This window comes from Urocampus carinirostris, chromosome 18, assembly GCF_059441175.1.
Source record: "Urocampus carinirostris isolate Australia breed hairy pipefish chromosome 18, RoL_Ucar_1.0, whole genome shotgun sequence".
NCBI lineage: Eukaryota > Metazoa > Chordata > Actinopteri > Syngnathiformes > Syngnathidae > Urocampus > Urocampus carinirostris.
Window position 1 is genome coordinate 9,209,765 of NC_142366.1, and position 21,386 is coordinate 9,231,150.

At 42.9% G+C, this 21,386-nt stretch overlaps 2 protein-coding genes across 4 annotated transcripts; one reads left to right on the top strand and one right to left on the bottom strand.

Annotated features, from left to right (window-relative positions):
• Positions 1–495: 495 nt before the first annotated feature.
• On the top strand, positions 496–11,348 carry LOC148348303 (uncharacterized). 2 transcript variants are annotated; one of them, XM_088321967.1, is made up of 10 exons: positions 496–744; positions 827–924; positions 996–1,402; positions 1,479–2,219; positions 4,810–4,952; positions 5,013–5,133; positions 6,504–6,558; positions 6,636–6,812; positions 9,363–9,456; positions 11,081–11,348. In XM_088321967.1, exons 2-10 carry the CDS (start codon positions 877–879, stop codon positions 11,092–11,094), a joined length of 1,800 nt encoding a protein of 599 aa, XP_088178093.1. In that variant the 5' UTR covers positions 496–744; positions 827–876; the 3' UTR covers positions 11,095–11,348. The 2 variants fall into 2 exon arrangements, with proteins under 2 accessions (XP_088178093.1, XP_088178092.1); XM_088321966.1 differs by having other exon boundaries at positions 827–1,402.
• Positions 11,272–19,792, bottom strand: lipib (lipase, member Ib). Of its 2 annotated transcripts, XM_088321968.1 has the most exons (10): positions 19,718–19,792; positions 18,565–18,959; positions 16,705–16,813; positions 16,520–16,621; positions 14,709–14,798; positions 14,471–14,638; positions 13,453–13,542; positions 13,240–13,348; positions 11,936–12,109; positions 11,272–11,862 (listed from the first exon to the last, which is right to left on the bottom strand). In XM_088321968.1, the coding sequence occupies exons 1-10, from the start codon at positions 19,773–19,775 to the stop codon at positions 11,778–11,780; spliced, it is 1,380 nt and encodes a 459-aa protein (XP_088178094.1). In that variant the 5' UTR covers positions 19,776–19,792; the 3' UTR covers positions 11,272–11,777. The 2 variants fall into 2 exon arrangements, with proteins under 2 accessions (XP_088178094.1, XP_088178095.1); XM_088321969.1 differs by lacking the exon at positions 11,272–11,862 and having other exon boundaries at positions 11,961–12,109; positions 13,240–13,372; positions 13,452–13,542.
• Positions 19,793–21,386: the final 1,594 nt, after the last annotated feature.

The window sequence follows — 21,386 nt, forward strand, 5'->3', positions numbered from 1 at the left end:
CAAAGGAGAAAGATTTCAGACAAACATGCTGGCGACTTTCTTTCACTATTTTAAAGAAATAGAAATGTCTCCATCCATATTTTTTCTAAATACACATTAGCATTGGTATGATAGTTCATGTATTTCTGCCTGGTATTCAAATCAATGTTTTTTACTGAATTAAAGTTTTTATGGACCACTTGGAGCCACTAAATAGTACACACTGCCCCTTAAACCAATAAACAAAGTGCAAGAATATGATTTGTGATCCTATCACAATGAGCCAGCACAGCAATTTTGACTTTTTTTTTACCTGGTTTGTCGTGCAGTTTCTTACAAGCGGGTCTCAAAACGGGAAAAAATGCTTTTCAACGGTTACTACTCTTACCTAGAGGGAAAAAAAGAAATATAAAGCGAAATAAATAAATGTACATTATGACTTAATACACAATAGGTGTCTTACTCCATACCGACAGGCAGCGGCAATGCGCCTTGCGGTCCCGCACCTCCCCCAAAAGACGTTGAAGCAAATAAAACCACAGAAGAAGTAACAAAGCTAGCGAACGTGCTTCGGGCCTTGTTTAACGAGGCAGGAATTAATAATAAGCTACTTTGGCATTTAATTATCTTAATACAGCGAGCGTTTAGTTGTCGTCTGTGTGATTTTCTGCTTGGATCCGGCGCGGGATTTGAAATCCGCCATTCGATCAAGTTTTTGTAGTCTGCAAAGGCTTCCCGGATGTCCAGACAGGTTTCGGCACACAGGTTCTTCTTTAGTTTAACTTTCTTAGGTTTTCATGCTAATCATTGTACTTGTTCTAATTGTTATTTCTGCTATGCCGCCCAGGAGGTCCTCATGGGACGAACATAGATCTTCCAGAGATTCAGTAGGACGCTATGGAGGTGAACGGAGGCCCAACGTCGTGGATGAAGAACGCGGGTTTGGTGAGGACATCTTATTCCAAGGCGGGAGGAAATCTTCTCTTTCTCTGAAAGATCACTTTCGGCGACGGCAGGATCAAGAGGGAAGCTTTCAGCAACGGCCATCACCTCAGCGAGATTTGAAGGACCGCTACGCACCAAGAGGATCTTTCCAGCATGGCGGTGGATTTGACACAGACCGACAAAGAAGAGATTTCAGAGAAGACCGGAACAGCAGAAGGTTATCATGTTCACCTCTGAGGTTCCAGAGGGAATCGTTGCCGCTGCACACTCAAAGTTCCCCTGATCGCTCGGACCGGAGGCGGGACGCCGATTACCGCGGCCACGGGAGGTATGGAGAAGCCAGCCCAGGTGCTCGGTCAGAGCAGCAAAGAGGAAGCAGAAGAAAACATGCTGAGGATCACAGAAAGAATCCAACTGAGGATGTTCAAGCATTCTTGAAGCGGCTCCGGGAAGAAACAGATGGCCTGCATCACAGCGGGTAAATGTAGAACCAAAAACGTCCAGAACACATTCCTTTTTATTTCTCACTTACTTTACTTTTCTTACTCTGGTAGGTTCAGGCGGGAGAACAATGATTTTAGGGATCAGCGCCACTCATCTGGACATTTTCAACCTGATGAAAATCCTCGTTGGCCTGGAACACATCATTTTAAGGAACATGGTCAAGCATTCCAAGAACAATCCAAATATCCACGCTGGGAACGCTCGGATCATGATGGACAGCGTGATGTGGACATGCGACACCGATATGCTGCTCCAGCCAGCTCTTCCAAGGAACGTTTCAACCGAGAAGATTCCAGAAAACGTCACTTTCCAGATCATCGGGGGGATGGCTCGGAAAGCGAATGGAGCCCCCTTTTGCAACAACCAACACACTTTACTAAATTTGACAGAGAAGTAGCCAACAAAAATCACAGAGCCTGGGATGGTTCGCGCGAGGGCCAAGACGAGTGCGGTCGAAACCAGACCGGAAACTACGGGAACTGGACAGATTCTCAGAAGAGTTACGAAAACATTCCGCATAAGGAAGACGGAGCGAGATACAGAATTCAAAAGGACACTCGCTCAGTTGCAGGAGAGAAAGAAGCGAAGCCCAAATTGACCAAAGACGACCAACGCACGGAGCATGTCCGCTCCGTTCTTGACAGACGCTGGCACACGGGCCACCCGGATATGGAAGTGGAACGCCCCAGATCGCGTCCGTGGGAGGAACCCAACTCTAAAAATGTGACCGTGGTCACTGAGGAGACACTCACCATCAAAGTGGACATGAGCCACTCCGTCCCACACACAAGGTAACGTATTAGAAATCACAAAGCTCCTCCAAATTCAAGTTTTACCAAGAAAACCAGCAGGACCACAAAAGAGAAGTCTGGCAGAGGAGAATGAGTCTCTTTGATTTCTGGGAGGTTCTTCAGGGGTACAGGGTGTGAAAGAAGTTCAAACTGACCTGGAAGATAAACTCGGATTTGTTTATTTAGCTTCAAAATTTCATTCAAAATAAGAACATCATGTCGTGTTGGCAGTTGGTCGTTGGAAAAGCTCTACAGAGAATTCTGATTCGTCTATCGTCCAACCTCATCACATCTTCACTCCTTTCTTTGTGATATTCCTGAAATATTTTTTGTGGGTGCTATTACTTGAGCCTGAAAAATAATTGTGCCAGACAAGAGAAAATTTCGAACAGCACAGTGGCAACATGACATGCTGCATCAGAACATGAACATTCGAGAAGGAATCAAGTTGAAGGGGGGACCAAAAAAGGAACAAGAAGATGATTAACATGGAGTACGTGAAGTTTGTACATTTCTGTTGGCAACTGACGCTCATTTAATGAAACTTCACCACGTCTGTCAGCTCGCTTTTTTCCAGAACACGGATCTTTTTTTTTTTCTGGAAACCTGACTTTGAATGTGGCAATGTTTCAAGCCATCCGGAAGTTTATGCTTAGAAGGAGAAGTTGAAAACCATGGACATGTGACATTCCCACTAAATTCCCAGCAAAGAAAAATGTTTGGGGAAGGTGTCCAAGACCATCACAACATGGACACCAAGGAACCATGACATGGCAATGGATGAACTTTTTGCAGAAATATGGACATTGTACAGAAAATTCATTAGAATGACATGAAAATGTTGCAACTATGCTGCGCTGCAAAAGTTTAATTCATGGGAATAATGGCTGTCGTTTGCAAACAAGTTTCAGCATTCAACTGTCATCAAATGGATCACAATTGTGGGAATCCTACCGCACACCATCAATAAAAGAAACTATCGGATGTTAATGAGCACAATGCTTATTTCAAGGAACAGGAACATGTGAGCACCCCCTGATGCTGGGGAACAGTATATCGTTGGGGAAACTGACTTGCATGTCTTACTTCACATTGACACGAAAGTTCACGACAATCTAGTCCTTGGTTGTAAGGGAAATGGGAATGGACATTTTGGTATGCGAGTCTATATAAGCTAAACCGGCTGGATTCTAATGAAGTTCTTCTGAGAAGCACTGCTACGCTGATAATGAGCCTTTATTGTTTAATTTGTCTTCGGTGAAGTAAACGGGAGACGTCATTTTTCCAGGTAAACTTCTATACAATGCTGATGCTTCGAGCCTGGCCAAATTGACCACATTGAATAAGGTGACATAGTTCAGAAGTTCTGGTTGAAGATGATGCACCAGGCCGGAAGCTCAAAATGGACTCAAGCAATTAGACACCACGTGAAGATGCTACGTGAGCTCAGTCAGATGTTGACAAGGGAAGAATGGACGTTAGTGCAAAGTGTTACAAGCAATGAAAGAAGGACTTGAGGTAAGATTGGAGACTGGACCTCACCACCGAGAACCTTCAAGTCGGGCGGGACCCCTCCAGAGCCGGAGGTGACATCAATGCATCAGATACAAAATGGAAAAGACTATCAACTGTGAGTTTGGATTGCCTGTCGGTCACTTGCATCATGAGCAGGACGTGTCATCGTGTACAAGTGGGGATGTTCTTGTGTGCAGGGCGCATAAGTCAAGGCAGCGTCCAAGTGAGACCTTAGCCAGACTTTGCTTTGTTGCCATGAAAAATGCTTGATGCTTGAAGCGAGTACTTACAATGACAAGGCTGAAGATTGGGACGGCAAAAAACAAATGCGGTCAAGGAAAACTCACTAGCATCTCCTCACTTTTTAAAGCTCTGTTCACGCAAGTTTGAGTTTCTTCATGAGTTAAGGTGTAGGTTTGGTCTTGGCATTGGTGGGGACATTTTGTTAAGTGCTCACATATTATTGTTGGGTACACGTCCCTCCAAAACTCTGCCCTTGAATTGAGTACGCAACTTGGGTTGAACTTTTTATCAGGTAAGTAACTGCTTCAAATTTGTGTTTTCCATTGTTTCAGCTGTTATTCAAAGGGGTCATTATTGTCTGTAGATGACCTACAGTCTCTACTTCACTTAGGTTCCCAACGGTAACATTTAAGAAGTTGTTTGGGACAATATAATGTGAACTACAGATGGCGAGCAAATTTTTTTGCAGGTCAACACTTTTTCAGCACAGGTGGGATGCACCATGGACTGATTGACAGCTGATTTAGGGTGTCACGCCTCAGGACAATTCAACTGTCCAGATAAAATATTTGAGAAAATTGTATGCTGCGGTAACAAAGGAAGATGGAAACCGTCAAGCTCCGACCTTCCCTGCTCATCCACGCAAAAGAATGCCTGCAAATACTGTGATTCTATTGAAGGAAGGACACAAATGACTGCCTTGTAAAATGTTGCCATCTTGTTGTGCTTTGGTCACATTACAGGGCAGTGGTAAAGTGAAAACAAAAGTTGGTTTTCGATCCTTTGCTGGAAATAAAAACAAAAAGCTGACCTCTTGTCCTCTCCCTGGCAGCTTGCGGTACTACGTGTCAGAGCGACAACTGTCGGTGGACTTGGTGAACGTGAGTCACCATCGGCCGGAGGGAAGCGTGATACAGAATGATGGTGGAGGAACATTTGTGCAGGAAATCATCACACTGGTGCACAGTGTCCAAGGTCAGAATACAAGACAGCCCAAGATTGTAGGCCACGACCTACTGTGCTTGTGTTTTGCAGAGCTCTACTTCCGAGGGGAGGGCCTGACCCTGAACAGCCGCTTCTCGGCACAGAGACACAAGGACAACCTTGAAGAGGACAGCGCCGGCATGACACTTGACCAGAGATTCTCATCCAAGCGGTACGTCACTCTCACCATGATTACTTGAAAACAGGAGTATGCAAGCTTTTTGATTGCAAGACGGGCAAAACTTGTAGGGGAAGAAAATGATTGAATGTATTTTTTTCCTATTTACAGATACGATCTGAAATCTTAGACCTCAGCAATACATGAGGAAAAAGATAATTTAGGTCTATTTAGCTACTCATTTTTATCATTAAGATTCCATCCATCCATTCATTATATGCACCGCTTATCCTCAGTATGGTCGCGGGGTGCTGGGGCCAATCCCAGCCATCTTTGGGGTAGTGGGCAGGGGACACCCTGAACCAGTTGCCAGACAGTCGCTGGGCACACAGAGACAGACCATTCACTTGCTCATTTACACCTAGGGACAATTTGAACTGGTCAATTAACCGGACATGCATGTTTTTAGAATGTGGGAAGAAACCGGAGTAAACCCACGCAAGCACGGGGAAAACATGCAAACCTCACACAGTGAAGTTTGATGTGATGATCTCAGAACTGTGCCACGGAAGCGCTAACCTCTCAGTCGCCGTGCTGCCCTCATTAAGATTTCATTCATGCAAGCCACGAGGGAGTGCCAAAGATCCACATGGCCGCTTGCAGTTCCAGAGCCACTTGTACACGAAAGCAGATGTTGGTATTTTATTGGGGGCGCCTTGACACATAACGAAGCTAAAGACACTCCCAGAGGCCTTAAGTACAAGCGTGTTAATTTCACAAAAATCTGTTTATTCATTTTGTAGCCTATAATGCCCATATGAACACACAAATTCACCCTGGTCACCCTGAAAGGGGGGGTACCACTTGTGAGGTCCCCTTTCAAGGTTTCTCTTTTTCCTCACGCTGAGGTTTTGAGTTGTTCCTTGCCCACATGTTGGTTTAAGATCAGGTAATTGTGTCATTGTAATCCTGTGCAGTCCTTTGAGACATTTTGGGATTAAGGGCTATATAAATAAATTTGACTTGACAAATCGGGATTTATAAAGTACTTTAAAAGTTTAAATGGATGGACGAATTGGATGAACCTGCAGGCATCTACATGTACTGTATAATTTATTTTGCCTACTAATAGACCATTATATCAACCCTAATTTTGAAGCATTCATCATTTAAGCAAATGGCAACGATTAATAATAATAATTGAAACACTCAAAACAGGCTAGGTCAGAAAAGTTTTTTTTTTTCATAAATATCTTGATGAATAAATAAAATGGCTATATAATGAAAAAAATGGCAGGTAAAGAAAAAGTTTAGCCAGCTATTTTATGGTTGGGGACACAGGGGACAAGGGTGGCACTAAATCAATACATTGATTATCTTTTTGCATTTTCAAGCATCCATTTTTTTCTCTCTTCAATCCTCAGCACAAACATGTCACCATCATCTGATGAAGTGGAGCTCCTAGCCAATCAAGCGCAGGTAAAATCAATATCCGGTAGCCTGACGGCCATGCCGCCAAAGGTGGCTCCAATCCACTGCCGCTGTCAACGTTTCAGGCATCTTACGGGCCGGGCGATTTGAGACATGACCTCGACAGGCGATGTCAGAAGAGTCTGCAAGGCGTGACCATCACTATCTTGGGGACGGGCCAACCGGCACCCGCCAACATCCTCTTCACCCGGGATGATGCCATGCCTACGGAAAAGCCGGAAAACTGGCAGGGCGGCAACACCGTGAGTCCTAAATCAGCGGTGCCCAACCTTTTCTGTGCCACAAACCGGTTCATTGTCCTTCCGAGAATATTTTTCTCGGCCTGGTCCAAGTGAGCCAATAAACATGTGTGTACTTATTCTAAAATCATAACAAACGAAAATTTTATAATAATTGATTATTTTTATTTGTATTTCACTGATCATCATGTACACGGTTACAATGAATTTAAGATCAACAGTATTGATAAACTATCAACATGATAGAAGGAAAAAAAGTGCTGACAGGAAAAAGACGGAGCTTATATTTTTCCGTCACCATGACAATCTAAACCAGGGGTCCGCAACCTTCCGGTGCGGAGTGCCACTTACAAATTTCCTTGTAAATCAGTGTGCCACACCAAGATTAATGACTCGCACAACATTTTTTTAATATCCAACAGAGCTGTCATTTTACACCAGTCCAAATATACAACATGGATGTACATTTTAATCGTATAACTCGGTGTTTTTCAACCCTTTTTGAACCAGGGTACACTTTTATTTATAAAAAACTTCCGTGGCACACTGTCCGTCGAAAATGTTTGAAAATGAAGTTATGTCAAATATTTCACTGTACTCCCTCATAAGCAGATAATTAGTATATAAAAATGGAAAATAATACTTAAAAAAGAATGATGTGCTTTGTTTTTATTTTTTTACAGTACAATCTTAAACCGCTTTGTTAAACAAATTAAGTTATTAAATGTACTGTGCTACCTCAAGCGCAGATAATTAGTACATCAAAAGTATATAAAAATCTACTGCCACCTACTGATATGGATGAAATGAAACTATCTGCATTTATATAGTGCTTTTCAAGTCAAGACTTCCCAAAGCGCTTTACAATGTGCTTCCCATTTCCAAATAGCGGCCGTCAATTAGTTAAAATATGAATGTGAACAACATGTGGAAAGGCCTGTAACCATTCTGACTTCAACTTTTTACCACAAGAATTAACCAGAATCAACCATTCTTCATCAATTATAAACTACAATCAAACACAAATAATATGGTCATTTACTATACTCATCAATGATATCTTGTTGCAGGAAATATCAAAACTTGAAATAACAGCAGCAATGCAGAAGGCATGCGCGCACACACACACACACACACACACACACACGCTTCTTTAAAATATTCACCATCAGTAAAGGTTTTCTGTGCTTTGCTATACAGTGAGCAATTTGTTGGATAGCTTCAGTGGTGGTGTTCTTAGCAGCGACAAAGGTTTTTAGAATCTGTGTTTGTTTGCCTCATCTGGACCCAGTGCGTTTTAATGTCTCTGCCTTGAATTCATGTTCATGTTCATGTTTTGTCTCGTAATGACATTTAACACTTGATGCGCGAGGTACAACGCTCTCGGGGCATTATGCACAAAAAAAAGCATGGGTCTCTCGCTCTCTCTCTCGCCGTGCAAACTCACACTGCAAAACCCACATAAATCCTATACATAACTGAAGATGTCTAAATTTCAGGTAAATGCGCTTAAAAAAAAAACACATTATTATTTGGCCGTGCGCTCGCATGCCACTGCTGGCACGTGTGCCATCGGTTGCCGACCCCTGATCTAAATACTTTTCACAATAGTCAAGTCATACACTGTATTTTCACGCCCATAGGGCGCACTGTGTGAATGCGCGCAGTCTCCGTTGTAGGTTCTATTTTAGAAGCTAACACTACTGGAGGTGCACCTGCCCGATAGGGCACGGGGTGCAAATGTTTTACTGTTGTATTACAGTACCCCAAAAATTTAATACGAAGATGTATTAGTAAGGTTTGCGCTGCAAGGAGGGACATTTTCATGCAAGGTGGGGTGGTTGGGTCATTTTTGGGCACAATGTAAAAAATCATAGCAGTTTGTATATTTAATAATATTAAATAATCATATTTTGAATCCCAAGTGCTTACCAGCTCAGTAGCCTAGATGGTAAGGCGCCCGCTTTGAGACTGGGAGGTTCGGGTTCGCGCCCCGGCCGAGTCATTCCTAAGACTTAAAAAGTGGTCGGCGGCGCCCTCTCTTGGCTGCAGCTGCATCGGGTCAGGTGCAATCGACATTTCGTTCTGTGTACATTGTTACACAGAATGACAATACAAGGAAATTATTATTATTATTATTATTAAATATTTCAATGACATTTGGCATTACGTTTTTCAGTGACGGGTGACATCGTACGGGCTAAACAGTTAAGGTCGAGCCCAAAATGGGAAAGCTTCAGCCTGAGCCTGACAAACTAACTTGATTTGAGGGACCAAGCCTGAAGCAAACCCAAATTTTTATATTATTCATGAGGAATCGAGAGGATGAAGGGTGATTTTGGCCAACAATCATTAAGTCCAGTTTCAGTCGAGCTCGGAGCCCAAGTCCTCACCCCTCATGGGCGGGGAAAAACCTTTGGTTATTTTTTATTTCTGTGCAGCCAGGTACCAATGATTCACCCCCTGGGAACCGGTGGTTGCTGATTAATGTCCTAAATCACGTCGGGCAGTAAAAAGTTGGACAATGAGAAATGTTTGTGCGTGTGTCTGCAGGGTCCCAGGCGAGGCGGTCCACATAAGAACGACGACGCGTCAAGGTTGAAGAACCAACCCCGCGCCAGGAAGTGGAACCGCCGCAACCACAAGGGTAACTCCTTAATAACATTTCTTGTATTTATCTATCCCTAACCTTTAAGGGACCGTGTGTAATGTTTTACCACTGGATGCCGCTTTATTTTGTCATGCAACCAAAAACGAGTGCTACACAGCACGAGGAAGATTATTAATACAAAAACCCAAAGCGATCAAAAAGCATTTTTTTTTGCCTTTTAAAAGGTTTATAGCAGGGGTGGCGAACAAGTTTGACACAAAGCCGAAATTTTTAACTGTGAGAGTCAGAGCCACACCACGCGCTGACCTGCCATGACAGACAGACACACACAATTAAAAACATTATTTCCCATAACACACTCCTCTCCTTACAATACAAGTATTGTTCCTGTGTTGATTTCAAGGAAAGTGTCCACCCTCAATACACACAAAAAAACTAGGCAAAGAGCCACAGTATATAGAAAATATGATGAGGCAAAGAGCCGCATTCTTATTGGTCAAGAGCCGCATCCGGCTCTAGAGCCACGTGTTCGCCACCCCTGGTTTATATGATAGTTTTATTCTTGCTTTGTTTCGTATAGTTTTTTTAACAAATGTGTTTTTATCACTAATGTTTATCCCTTAAACATTAAATATTTCGGCAATTCCGCAGTCCCCAGAGATAAGTGTAATTTTTATGATTTGTACGGGTGCTTGAAATCTGGGAAATGCTTGAATGCTACTGTTGTGTTTTTAAGCACAGGAAAATGTTTGAAATTTTTATGAGGTGCTTGAAAATGCTTAAAATTGCCATCCTTCTTGGAAGTTTGACTTGACAGACCACGCATTGAGCGAAAAAAATGTGTATACATTAAAGTCATCTTAAAAATGATGCCGACACAGAAGATGCAATTGAATTAGTTGGTCATGTGAAGCGTCATTGCCCTCTTCAGGTAGATTAAGTTGTTGCATCAGACCAAGATGCCATCTTGAGTGCTGTCCGTGGTGAAGAACACAGGAGAGTTTGACATGTTTAACATGAACCAAACAGATAAAATGGGGCGCAGAAATGGTTTCATTTTCTATGCCCTATTCACCTGCTGGATTTGTCAAGTTTTCTGGTTCTTGTTCCTGCGGGCAGCACTTGGGTCACCTCAAACAGGGGGTCTATGGATTGATTCACACTTCATTTACGCTTTAAATGGTACTGGAGAAATTGTAAAATTGGCCTTAAAAGTGCTGGAATTTGGCCATCAAAAAGGTGCATTTTACCTTTTCAAGCAATAATTAAAATACTGTTTGGTTTTGAATAGACATTATTAATAAATTTGTCAATAATCTGATCTGTTAAAAATGCTGGACGGACTATTTTAATTTCAAATCAATTCTTGTCTCACACATTTGTAAGGTCCTGCTTGCTAATCAAGCTCAGAAATTAGCGAAAACAATTGCATAATGGCCTTGATCCTCTTGAGGCTGTTCCGTCCTGCAGCTCAGCACATCTTTTTTAGATGTCTTTTTCTGTACCGGCCACTTTGGCCTTAGACTCAGCGACCAATCACGTTTCCTATTTTCCGTCGGCCACACCCACACAGCTAAAAATTACCCGCCGCTTAGAAGCTCTACCTCTTGATTTAACTTGAATTTGTTTCCCTCCCCCCTGCTGTGTCCTTTTTATGCAGGTTCTAGCTGGTGATGCCGCCTAAAGTTGACCCGGCACAGCATTCAGTTCTTTCCTAGTATTTCTTTTGCCCTGAAAAGGTGTGTTGTTGTGTCAAATATTGTTTTCATTTTAACTGTTCCCGAAAACATTTCTTTCATCCTTGTGCAAGGACGGCACATACGAGAGCAGTTCTAGAGATAACAACTAACAACTTGAGCAGACTGATTTTACTGAGCTCTTTTGTGACAAAACTCAAGATGAAATATAATTAAAGTTAAAATCAATGATTTTTGTGTGTTGTTTGTAAACATTACATTTGAAGGCACACAGTCACACCTGCTAGAATAACAAAAGTTCTGGTACAAAAGCAAAGTCAGTGTAGTAAAAATGCACAAACACACACAGACAACAATAATCTGCTCTAATTTGGCCTCAATGGAAGGACGTTTCCTAAGCGTTGACGTCCAATCGTATCAAGAGATTTGGAAGGATTGGTGCTCCCTTGGGCAAATGTTTTAGGCTCATCACACTGGCCAATCGGGAAGATAGCTGCAGTTGTATAAAAGCATTCTTCACACTCTTTTTTGGGATTGGCATAACCATGCCATCACCGACAAAAGCAATACTTCCAAGTCTATTTTGGTCCCTTTCACTTTCCAACCCGTGGGAGGTGTGTCTTTAAGTTGTAGCTCCGCCCACAGCTTGTTATCATTCAATCAGAGGCGGGAGTCGCAGGACTGCGGTCGGAAGGCCACCTCCGTGTTCTCCTCCATGATGATGTCAAAGCGGCACATCAGCGGCCTGGCCGGAAAAGAAACAGATGATTGGACGCCCCGGGTAAGGAGCCCGGACGATACTGAAAAGCCTGTCCTACCTTTGCGGGTGCTCCAGCGGCGTGAGTCGTATCCGCAGCAGTCGGATTTTGTATCGAGGTCCGATGACGTTGCCGGTGCCGATTCGCAGCGAGATTTTGTGCACGTGTGGCAGATCCTCGTCGAACTGGGCCAGGAGACGCGTGGATGTGAACTGCTCCAGACGCAGAAGTTTACTGCCAAAACAACAGTTGAGACAGTGCTTCTTATTTATTTTCGGGAACATTCCCTCAAGAAGTCTCCTCATCTGGATTAATTCTTTTTTATGGGGTCACTTGAGGTTCTGCTTCACTTAACAGCTACACTTCATACTCAATGCTTATACTCAGTGTTTTATGCGCTGGCAGGAGGTTACATTTAAACAAAACACTGATAATGAGAGCGCCACTGCTCCCTAGTGCTGTGGAGGTGATATTGCTCTTAATTATTTGGAAAGTTAAAAAAAAAATTGAAATAGATTTTTTTTTTTTTAAGTCAAACATGCCTATATCCCCCTTGACGAAGCCTCGCACACCGCCAGGGGGCCTGCCCACTACTGTATTTAGGAACGACGGAGTTTAGATAAGCTTCATTTCATAAACGATTTGCGATTTCTTGTAGGTGCCACTAGATGGGGTTTTTTTACTAAATTTTGTGCAGGCTTGGGGAGTAACGGAATACATGGAACGGCAAAAATGATGTTGGCAAGCTGTTAGGATTTATTTTCATTTTGTTCCTGTCGCATTTTGTTAGTTTTGCCGAAGATCAAAGAGATCAAAGCCAGGAGAGAAAGCTTACCACGTGTTGTGAGTCATAATTTTATTCATATTTAGTTTCTTTTGTCTTTTATTAGCATATTTGGTATTGGAGTAATCCAAAAGTAATTGAAAGTAATCAAGTTAAAGTAACCCTACCCAACCCTGGTTGTACTTTAGGCATCTGGGAGTGTTTTAGCTAGGGCTCGTGTCTAAGCACCAAAAATAAATTCCAACAAGAGTGATAAACATCTGCTTTCGTGAACAGGTGGCCTGGAGCTGCATGCAGTCATACTCCTCTTTGACACCCCCTAGTGCCTCCCTGGCGCTTATTCACCAAACCACAGCCCCAACAACCTCGCCTAAGTAGCATGCCCAGCATTGCCAGGTCATTATGCTTGTTTTGAATGAAAAAGAATTGTGCCCGGCTCAAAAAAGGTTGAAAAACTGGTACAATGCATTAAATGCTTGCTATTTCCCACAGTTGCCACTAGATATTTGATCATCAACTTCGATATTGAACTGGGCTCTGGCCTTAATATGTTTGCAAAAAAAAAATAAAATCGTCTCACTGATCGATGCGGGCCTCAGTCACGTTCTTGCCACTGTGGAGTCGAATGTAGACCACCGCCCAGCGCAGGTACTGGTTCCAGGTCACCATGTCCACTCTGTAATTCAGTTCTAGGAAACAACACCCATGCAGAGCCAGTTTGGGGGACAAAATGTTGTGTTATGCTGAAATACTTGCTTTCCTTGTAAACATTCACTTTTGAAATTGGACTCACTGCTGTAGGGATGCGAGGCCGTGGTACTGAAAAAGACTTTGGTGGGTCCCAGTCGCTTGAGACTTTCTCGCCACTGTATAATGTCATAGCCTGCATGAGAGGGCACAGATTTCAACCGATAAATGGAAAAAGTCAAACAGCGTTTACATACCTGTCAACCTCCACGGCTCCATGCCCTTACAAAATGTTGTATTTTCCCTTTCAAAATACAATATAATCTTACACCATATTTTTTTTCAAACGTTTTTATTTATGTAGTTTAACATGTTATGTTGTACTCGTGTTTCGTTATATAATATATATTGTTAATTAAAATTTTGTTGTGAGATCCTGAATTGCTCAACATGAATGAGGTGTATTATTAAAAAAAATTCAAAAATGAAGTAGCCTGGACATTCACCGTAGGAGGAAAAAATACATGCAAATATAATTAAGTAGAATAATACATGTTCTTATTCAAATTATTAATTCTGCATTCAATTATTGTTGGTAATATACTGATTAAAGGGATAACCACAAACTGTCTTTTTCATTTTCTCCTTTTATACCTCCTTTTTTCTTAACTTCTTTATAAAACATAATGATTCATAATATAATGCATCAAAGCAAGTGAGCCGCATGAGATCCGGCTCTCTTTAATGAGTTGAGCCGAAAAAGCCGGTTCTCTAAAAAGAGACGGACTTCCTTTCACTACATAACTACCACATGAAATCCGAGGCGGCAAACACTTGCGCACAGTAGCATCAAACCGCTCGCTTCGTTTGCAACAAAAAAAACGATACCGAGATAGAGGCTACCGCGGCAAACTCGTTTGACTTGATTGATTTGCCGTTTCGTCATAATCGGTGTATACCGGATGGTACCCATAATTGACAAATTTGCGTTTTTCTGTACAGATTTTCTTGTACGTCATACACGTTTTAGAATGCATAATAAACGTACAGCAAAAACATACAGGTTGACAGGTATGCGTTTACTTGTTGTATGTTGTGGCTTAAGTGGACCACCTGACACTGACCGAACCGTGGGCATGAGGCGGGCCCAAAGGCCTGGCACTGGAGGCAGCGCCCCTCCAGGAAAAGGGCATAGGACGGGCACGGGTAAGCAGTCAGGTTGCAGGAACCGTCCAGGGCGCAGAGGTAGAGCAGCATGGAGCGCTGGTGGTCGCACACAAAGTAAGACTTTCCTGGGGGAGGGGGGATTCATAGACATCAGCAAGATGAAATCAGATTTGTGCAAGAGAAGTGAGTGCTTACCGGCAAAAATGGTTTTGGGGCAGCCGGGCTGGTCGGCTCCCCCATTGGCGTAAAAGTCGATGTGGCCATGAGCCCCACGCAGGCCGAACGCTGCCACAAAACAAAAAAAAAACGTCAGTGGCCTCCTACCCAGCAGCACTAAATACATTTACATACCGGTCAACTTATACATTTTCCCCATATTTAAAATTGTGTACGAAGTATAACAATTTTGTACAGGAATTTGACTAACTCTTTTTTTTTTTTCGTTTTTCGTCACTTACCCATTTCGGCTTTTATCCTGGTCGAAAACGTTATCAAAGATTGATATTATTGCCGCGGTACAGTAGAATCAAGCATTTATTTGGTAAATAAACCTGATACGCATTCTTTTTTTAAATTCAATGCAGTCTGGTTTGCTGTGAGTAAATAGGTGCCTTGTTGTGTTTGCAAGGTTCGTTATTGCTTAATGAGGGGAATTGCAATCAAAAAAGGGAGCAATCGGCCGATTCCTAATTTTCAAAGTGAGAATTCGGGGAGAATTCTAATCTTGTTTTAGGTGAAGACAGGCTTCTTTGTATTCATAATTAGAAAAAAACATGGAATGTGACCAGGAAATTACAGTACTGTAAAATAAAAATAATCCAAGTATAATTTTTCTTTTTTGAACTTAAAGCTTTACATTTAGTTACATTAATCACTGTCAATAACCTTTCAAATAAACTACTTGTATTTACATGGGCATTGTTTAATACTTGGGCAGCATGACGGCACAGTGGTTAGCGCTTGTGTGGGACAGTTCTGAGGTCAAACCTGTGCGGAGATTGCATGTTCTCCCCGTGCTTGTGTGGGTTTTCTCCAGGCACCACGGTTTCCTCCCACATTTCAAAATCATGCATGTCAGGTTAAATGGTCGATTCAAATTGTCCCTAAGTGTGAATAAGCGAGTGAGCTGCCTGTCTCTGTGTGCCCTGCGACTGGCTGGCAACCAGTTCAGGGTGCCCCCTGCCCACTGCCCAAAGATAGCTGGAATGGGCTCCAGCACCCCCGTGACCCTACTGAGGATAAGCAGTGCAGATAATGAATGAATTAATTAATATTTGATACTGTATTTGACCACAGTCACTGTATTGTATAAGGCAACCAAAAACGAGTGCCATAAAACATTATTCTGCTCAATTATAGTATTACTTTATTAGAATCATGTTCAAACTAAAGAGATCACTCAGTTGAATTACAATCACTATTTTGACATTCATAGTCATCAATGGCACTGAATGAATTGAAGTAGGCAACATTTTCTTAGTTTTTAGTTTTTGCAGGGCAATAGCTACTGTATTGTTGGAGAATGAAAGCTTTTTATTTTTGTCCTTTTAGAGGGTGTACAATATTTGACCACTACATGTTGCTGTGTTGTGTCTTGCAACCAAAAACAAGTGCTACAAGAAAGAACACTAACTAAGGAGATTCAGAGGGAATCAGCTGCACCATTTTTTTTCATTTCTTTGCCTTAACAAGGTTTTTGGATTTTAAGGGGCCCCGCAACAGCAAGATGGCCAAAAATGATGTCAGCTCATTCAAGGTGAGGCTCATGTTATGTCATATAAATAAATAAAATATCTATAAAAAAATGCATGTTTATTGATATTTCATGTATTTTTGCTTCATATTCAAATCAATATATTTTAATAAGTAGTTGTTTTACTACTGGGATGTGCCTAATACCTCTTTAAACAACTGAATTACATTCCATATGTGCATTAAAAAAAAAACAAATGGAAAGAATTGTGAGGTAAAGAGCATGCTAGTTTAAGAAGTAGGTTGACCCTTACAGTCCATGTCGGTGTGCAGGACGTCCACAAATATTGCGTCCGATGGGTCAAGCCGTTCGTCCGCTGCGGCGCCCGTAAAGAGAGGCCCGGCTGGGTCCAAACCTGCAAGGGGGAAAAAAGGAATCATTACCACTATTGTGGCATACACTCCTCGAATTGTTTTTAAGCAAAAAACCTATTGTTACCTGTGATGCGTCCAATTTTTCCCTTCAGGTTGGCGCCCACATAGCCAGCCAGGTGTGCCCCCAGACTCACCCCGATGAGGTGAATGGATTCCAGAGAGGCTCCTTCGTCCTGTGGGCAAAAACCACAAACAGTTCTGAAGCTGGTTTTTTTTTTTTTTTTTTTTTTTTTTTTTAGTTTATGCAAGCATCAGGAAAGGAACGCTTGGTATCATTATCTTAGAATTCTTTGGTACCTCTATACCCCAACCAAGTATCGTATTTTCCTCACTTTTAGGCGGACCCCTGAAATATAGTCTTATGTGATATTTTCCCATATATGAGGCGCATGAAATTAAAGCTACTGTAACGGCTATGGTTGCACAATTTTTTTTTTTAAATGCTCAATTTGCGATTTGAAATATACCACTGATCATAATTGCATAACATTTGATGCAACAGGACTTAATCTCAAGCCATGGCGTTGGCTGGAATTCGATAATCTTGACTACTAGGGATAAAAGGAACCCTTGAAAAGGCATGAGGTCTTATGTCATCATCTCACTGTTTTTAGTCACAGTGCCAAATGGTTGATGTTATTGGGCCAGGCTGCAAGAATATTGTCAGACATTAAACCAGTTTGGGGTACAGCTGACTTGCAAAGTCTCCATGAAGCCCACAAGATTCTGAACTGAATAATAAGAAAGGCATTGTGGAAAGTAATTTGGTTGTTCTAAACTGAATGAGGAGAACAACATTGTGGGAAGTAATAGGTCATCCTGGATGATATACATTAACGCATGGCCGCATGTATTTACAACGTGTGTCGCTTATATGCTTAGTTAGCACCAAGAAAAAGTGAAACAACATTCTCTCAAACATATCTGGTACCGTGACTAAAAAAAGGGTGATAATGAGATAAGACCAAATGACTCTTCATATATCTTCTGTATCCTAAGTGGTCTAGTGGATTGGATCCTGTACTCTCATTGCAGCAATCTAGGTATCAATTCCTTACGCATTCAAAACCTAATAGTTGGAATTCGGTCCTCTTACCAATGCTATCCGCTGGCTCGATTCTCATTGCCACCATTTTTATGCAACTGTGATTAGTGATAAAAACTGATTCATAATGACACAAATATGTTAACACATTTCCAAACTTTTGTGTCATGATTTCTGATTCAGGGCACCGGTGACTGCCCAATTGGAGCCAACAGCCCTGAGCACTGATTGGTTCAAAGACTCTTTTTAAATCCCTGGCTTCCAAGAGGAAGCTGTCTGACCGTTTGCGAACCTATGCTTCCAGCTAGGCAAGCTCCAAACATTCCAACATTTTCCTGCCCTGTTTTCTTCTGCCTGATACCTGTTGCCGACCTGTTTCTGGACCCGTTTCTGCCCTGCTCTTCCATCCCGACCATTGACCTGTTTTTCCTTGTTTACTGCCTGATACCTGTTGCAGACCTCTTTTCTCGACTTGATACCGCCCTTGCTCTCCCGTCCCGGCTATTGACCGGTATCCCTGCTGCCTACGATTATCCTCGCTCGACACGGAAGTGCCACTTCCGCGTTCCTGCCACCTGCTACCCGTGTCCGTCGATCATCGGATAGTGGAAGCAAGCACTGCTCTCTCTCTCTTTATCAATAAAACAGAGTAAACGAACGCTACTGGGTCCTGTCTCCGTTTCTGGCTTGTGACAGTTTTGCACCATATAAGGCGCATATTCAAATTTCTGGCCGATTTGGAGTTTAAGGCGCCGCCTTAGTCCAGACAATACAGTATGTTTTTAAAGTAGGTCTCGTCAGACCACAAGGCGTGCTGTCATGAGTTCATAGGATTAACAATAGGCTTGGACCATTGACCACTGATGCAAGTTTTCTCACCTGCATGTTCCTGATGAAGGCGGTGAGGTTGAGAGCGGCTTCCCTGGAGTAGGCCACGGCGGTGATGTAGTTGAGGTTAGCGGCCCCCCTGTTCCAGTCCACCACTACCACGTTGACCCCCCGTCGCTCTACCAGGAGGCGCACCAGTCTCTCGATCCAGACGGGCGGGGCCCCGGTGGGCCGGTAACCGTGGATGACGAAGGCGGTGGGCCGGGAAAGGTCGAAAAGCGGCTCAGAAGCCAAACGTTGGTGGTGCAGCTCGCGGCCGCAAGCCGGGTTGGCGCCGGTAAAGAGCAGCAGGCGCACTGACAACTCAGTGCCCAGCAGGCAGTGAGACAAGTTTAGGTCGGTGAAATTGGCGCACTGATTTCCCCTGCCATCGTCCTCCTCCAGGCCTGAAATACAAACCCACACCTCAAACTTAGAAGCAGTGTCGTCCTGCGGGTTAACTTGTAATTGTTTATTTCAGTCATGTAAGCAACCCAGACACGCAAACTCAAGGATTGTGTTCAACAGCTTTTGTTTGAAAGTCCCATTTTTATAGGGGCGGAACTGCCTTTTTTACTGTTATATTAGGCTTCTCAGATATTAAATAGAAGACTTGAGCTGACTCGATACATTGCTGTGACCTTTATTGCTTGACGTCATACTATCTAAAAGCATTCTTGCACACATTATCCAGTTTGAACCAATTACAACCATAGGTCTCACATTGGCACAAGAGTAAAGATGAGTTGCCCCCACCTCAAACAATATATAAGACTTGGCACTATTTCAGTAGACTTCTTCCTCATCATGCTAAAAAGGCTCCATAGCTGGCATCCAGTAAATCAAGTGTTTTTCAAACACTGTGCCGCAGCACACAGTAATTAACTTCTGTGCTGTGCCCTGGAATTGATGCACTTTGTGTGCCTCTGCAGTCTACCAAAAGTTGTTTCGTTTGGATTTACTTTTACCGAAAATGCAACAGCACTGATTGGTGTTCTTCCATGGGATTTTTTCCAATGAAAGGAGTGTGCCTTGGCTCATAAAGGTTGGAAACCACTGCAGTAAATAGTTAAAGGAGGATATGCAATCTCCAGGTTGTTATTTTTAGTCTAGCAAGCATTTAAGATAAAAGTTCTGACTGAGATAAAAAAAAACCTTACATTACCTTGGCAGAGGCCGAGCAGCAAGAGCCCAAGGGCAGCCAGTCTTCTACCTACCAGCATCTTCAACTCTCGCTTCTCTCTCCTGCAATGACGGACTCTCGTCAAACGCAAGGATTTGACGGGGCAGGGGGAGGAGCCTGAAAGATGAGCGCACCAACAGGAAAGAAGGCCGACCAATTGGTTCCTTGGGCTGCCTGCCAGCCGCTCAAGTCCAGCCCAGTGGCGCACCAGACATGTCTTCAAAGTTTAAGTCACACAACACAAACAAAAGGACGCAATCACTACTTTGCAATTTATTCATATGAAAATATAAACATGCATTTTATAAGTTGAGAAATGTGCATTTCTTTGATATAACATGAGCCTCACCTCGGGGAGCTGAGATTATTTTCTGCCATCTTGCTGCTACAGCCATCGGGAAAAAAAATTGAGAAAGTCAAAAATTGAGAAGAAAAAATGTGCAGTTTGTAAGGGTTGGGCAAAAAACAAGAAGAAGAATGTGTTACAGTTTGGTCACTTTGACTCTCTTCAATTTGTATTCTTTCTTGTGCTTTGTGGCATCTGTTTTCAGTTGCACCAGTGGTCAAATGATACATACTCATCTCATCTCATTAGCTGCGCCGTTTATCCTCAGTAGGGTCGCGGGGGTGCTGGAGCCCATCCCAGCAATCATCGGGCAGTGGGCAGGGGACACCCTTAACAGGTCGCCAGCCAATCGCAGGGCACACAGGGACAGACAACTCGCTCGCTCAATCACACCTAGGGACAATTTGAACCGGCCAATCCACCTGAAATGCATGTCTTTGGAATGTGGGAGGAAACCGGAGTGCCCGGAGGAAACCCACGCAAGCACGGGAGAACATACAAACTCCGCACAGTAAGTCCGGTAGCTGGATTTGAACCCACACAGAAAACCTCCAAGAGCTTAGAACTGTGCCCCACATACGCTAACCACTGCGCCGCCGTGCTGCCCAAGATACATCCTGTTCCTTTAAGAAAAAAAAAACTGTTTTGAAACTCAGACCTTAGTTTCAAGCACTGACCCTATCACTTGTCAAAAATCCTAGTTGGAAAACCTAACCCATTGTTTTTAAACCCAAACCTTCAACCCTCAGCCTAATCTAAGTTCAAAACCACACTTTGTAACCCAAACTGCTAAAAACTTTAGTCTAAACCTATTTTCAACCCTTAACCTAATTTCAAACTCCCCATTGAATGCATAATCCGAATCTAATCCTGTTTTTGGGACCGAGTCAGTGGAATAGGCGTCCAAGAAGGTTTCCTGAAGCTCTTTGTGGCCTTCAGCTCAAACCGCAAGCCATGCAGCCAACATGTTATTAGGTGGAAAATTGCAAGACCCTCAAGAGGTATCAAAGTTCTCAAAGTTTGCAAAAGAATCCTCAGCTCATCAAAAAACATTTGCTAGTTATCTGTTTGGACTCAGATATAACAGAGCAAATCCTCACAGGGTCTCTACAGTCACATGACTAGGCTCAGGTGAAAGGTCGCCGACATCAGGTCAGGATGTTCCCTTTAACCAGCTTGTATTTGCAAGCCACAACTCCACACTCACACAGACTTTGCAGAGTGAAGATGTAAAAAAAAAAAGTCTGAGCTGGTTTTAAGTAAAGCAATGGACAGAATTCATGATGACTGTCCGCTTCGGGCGGT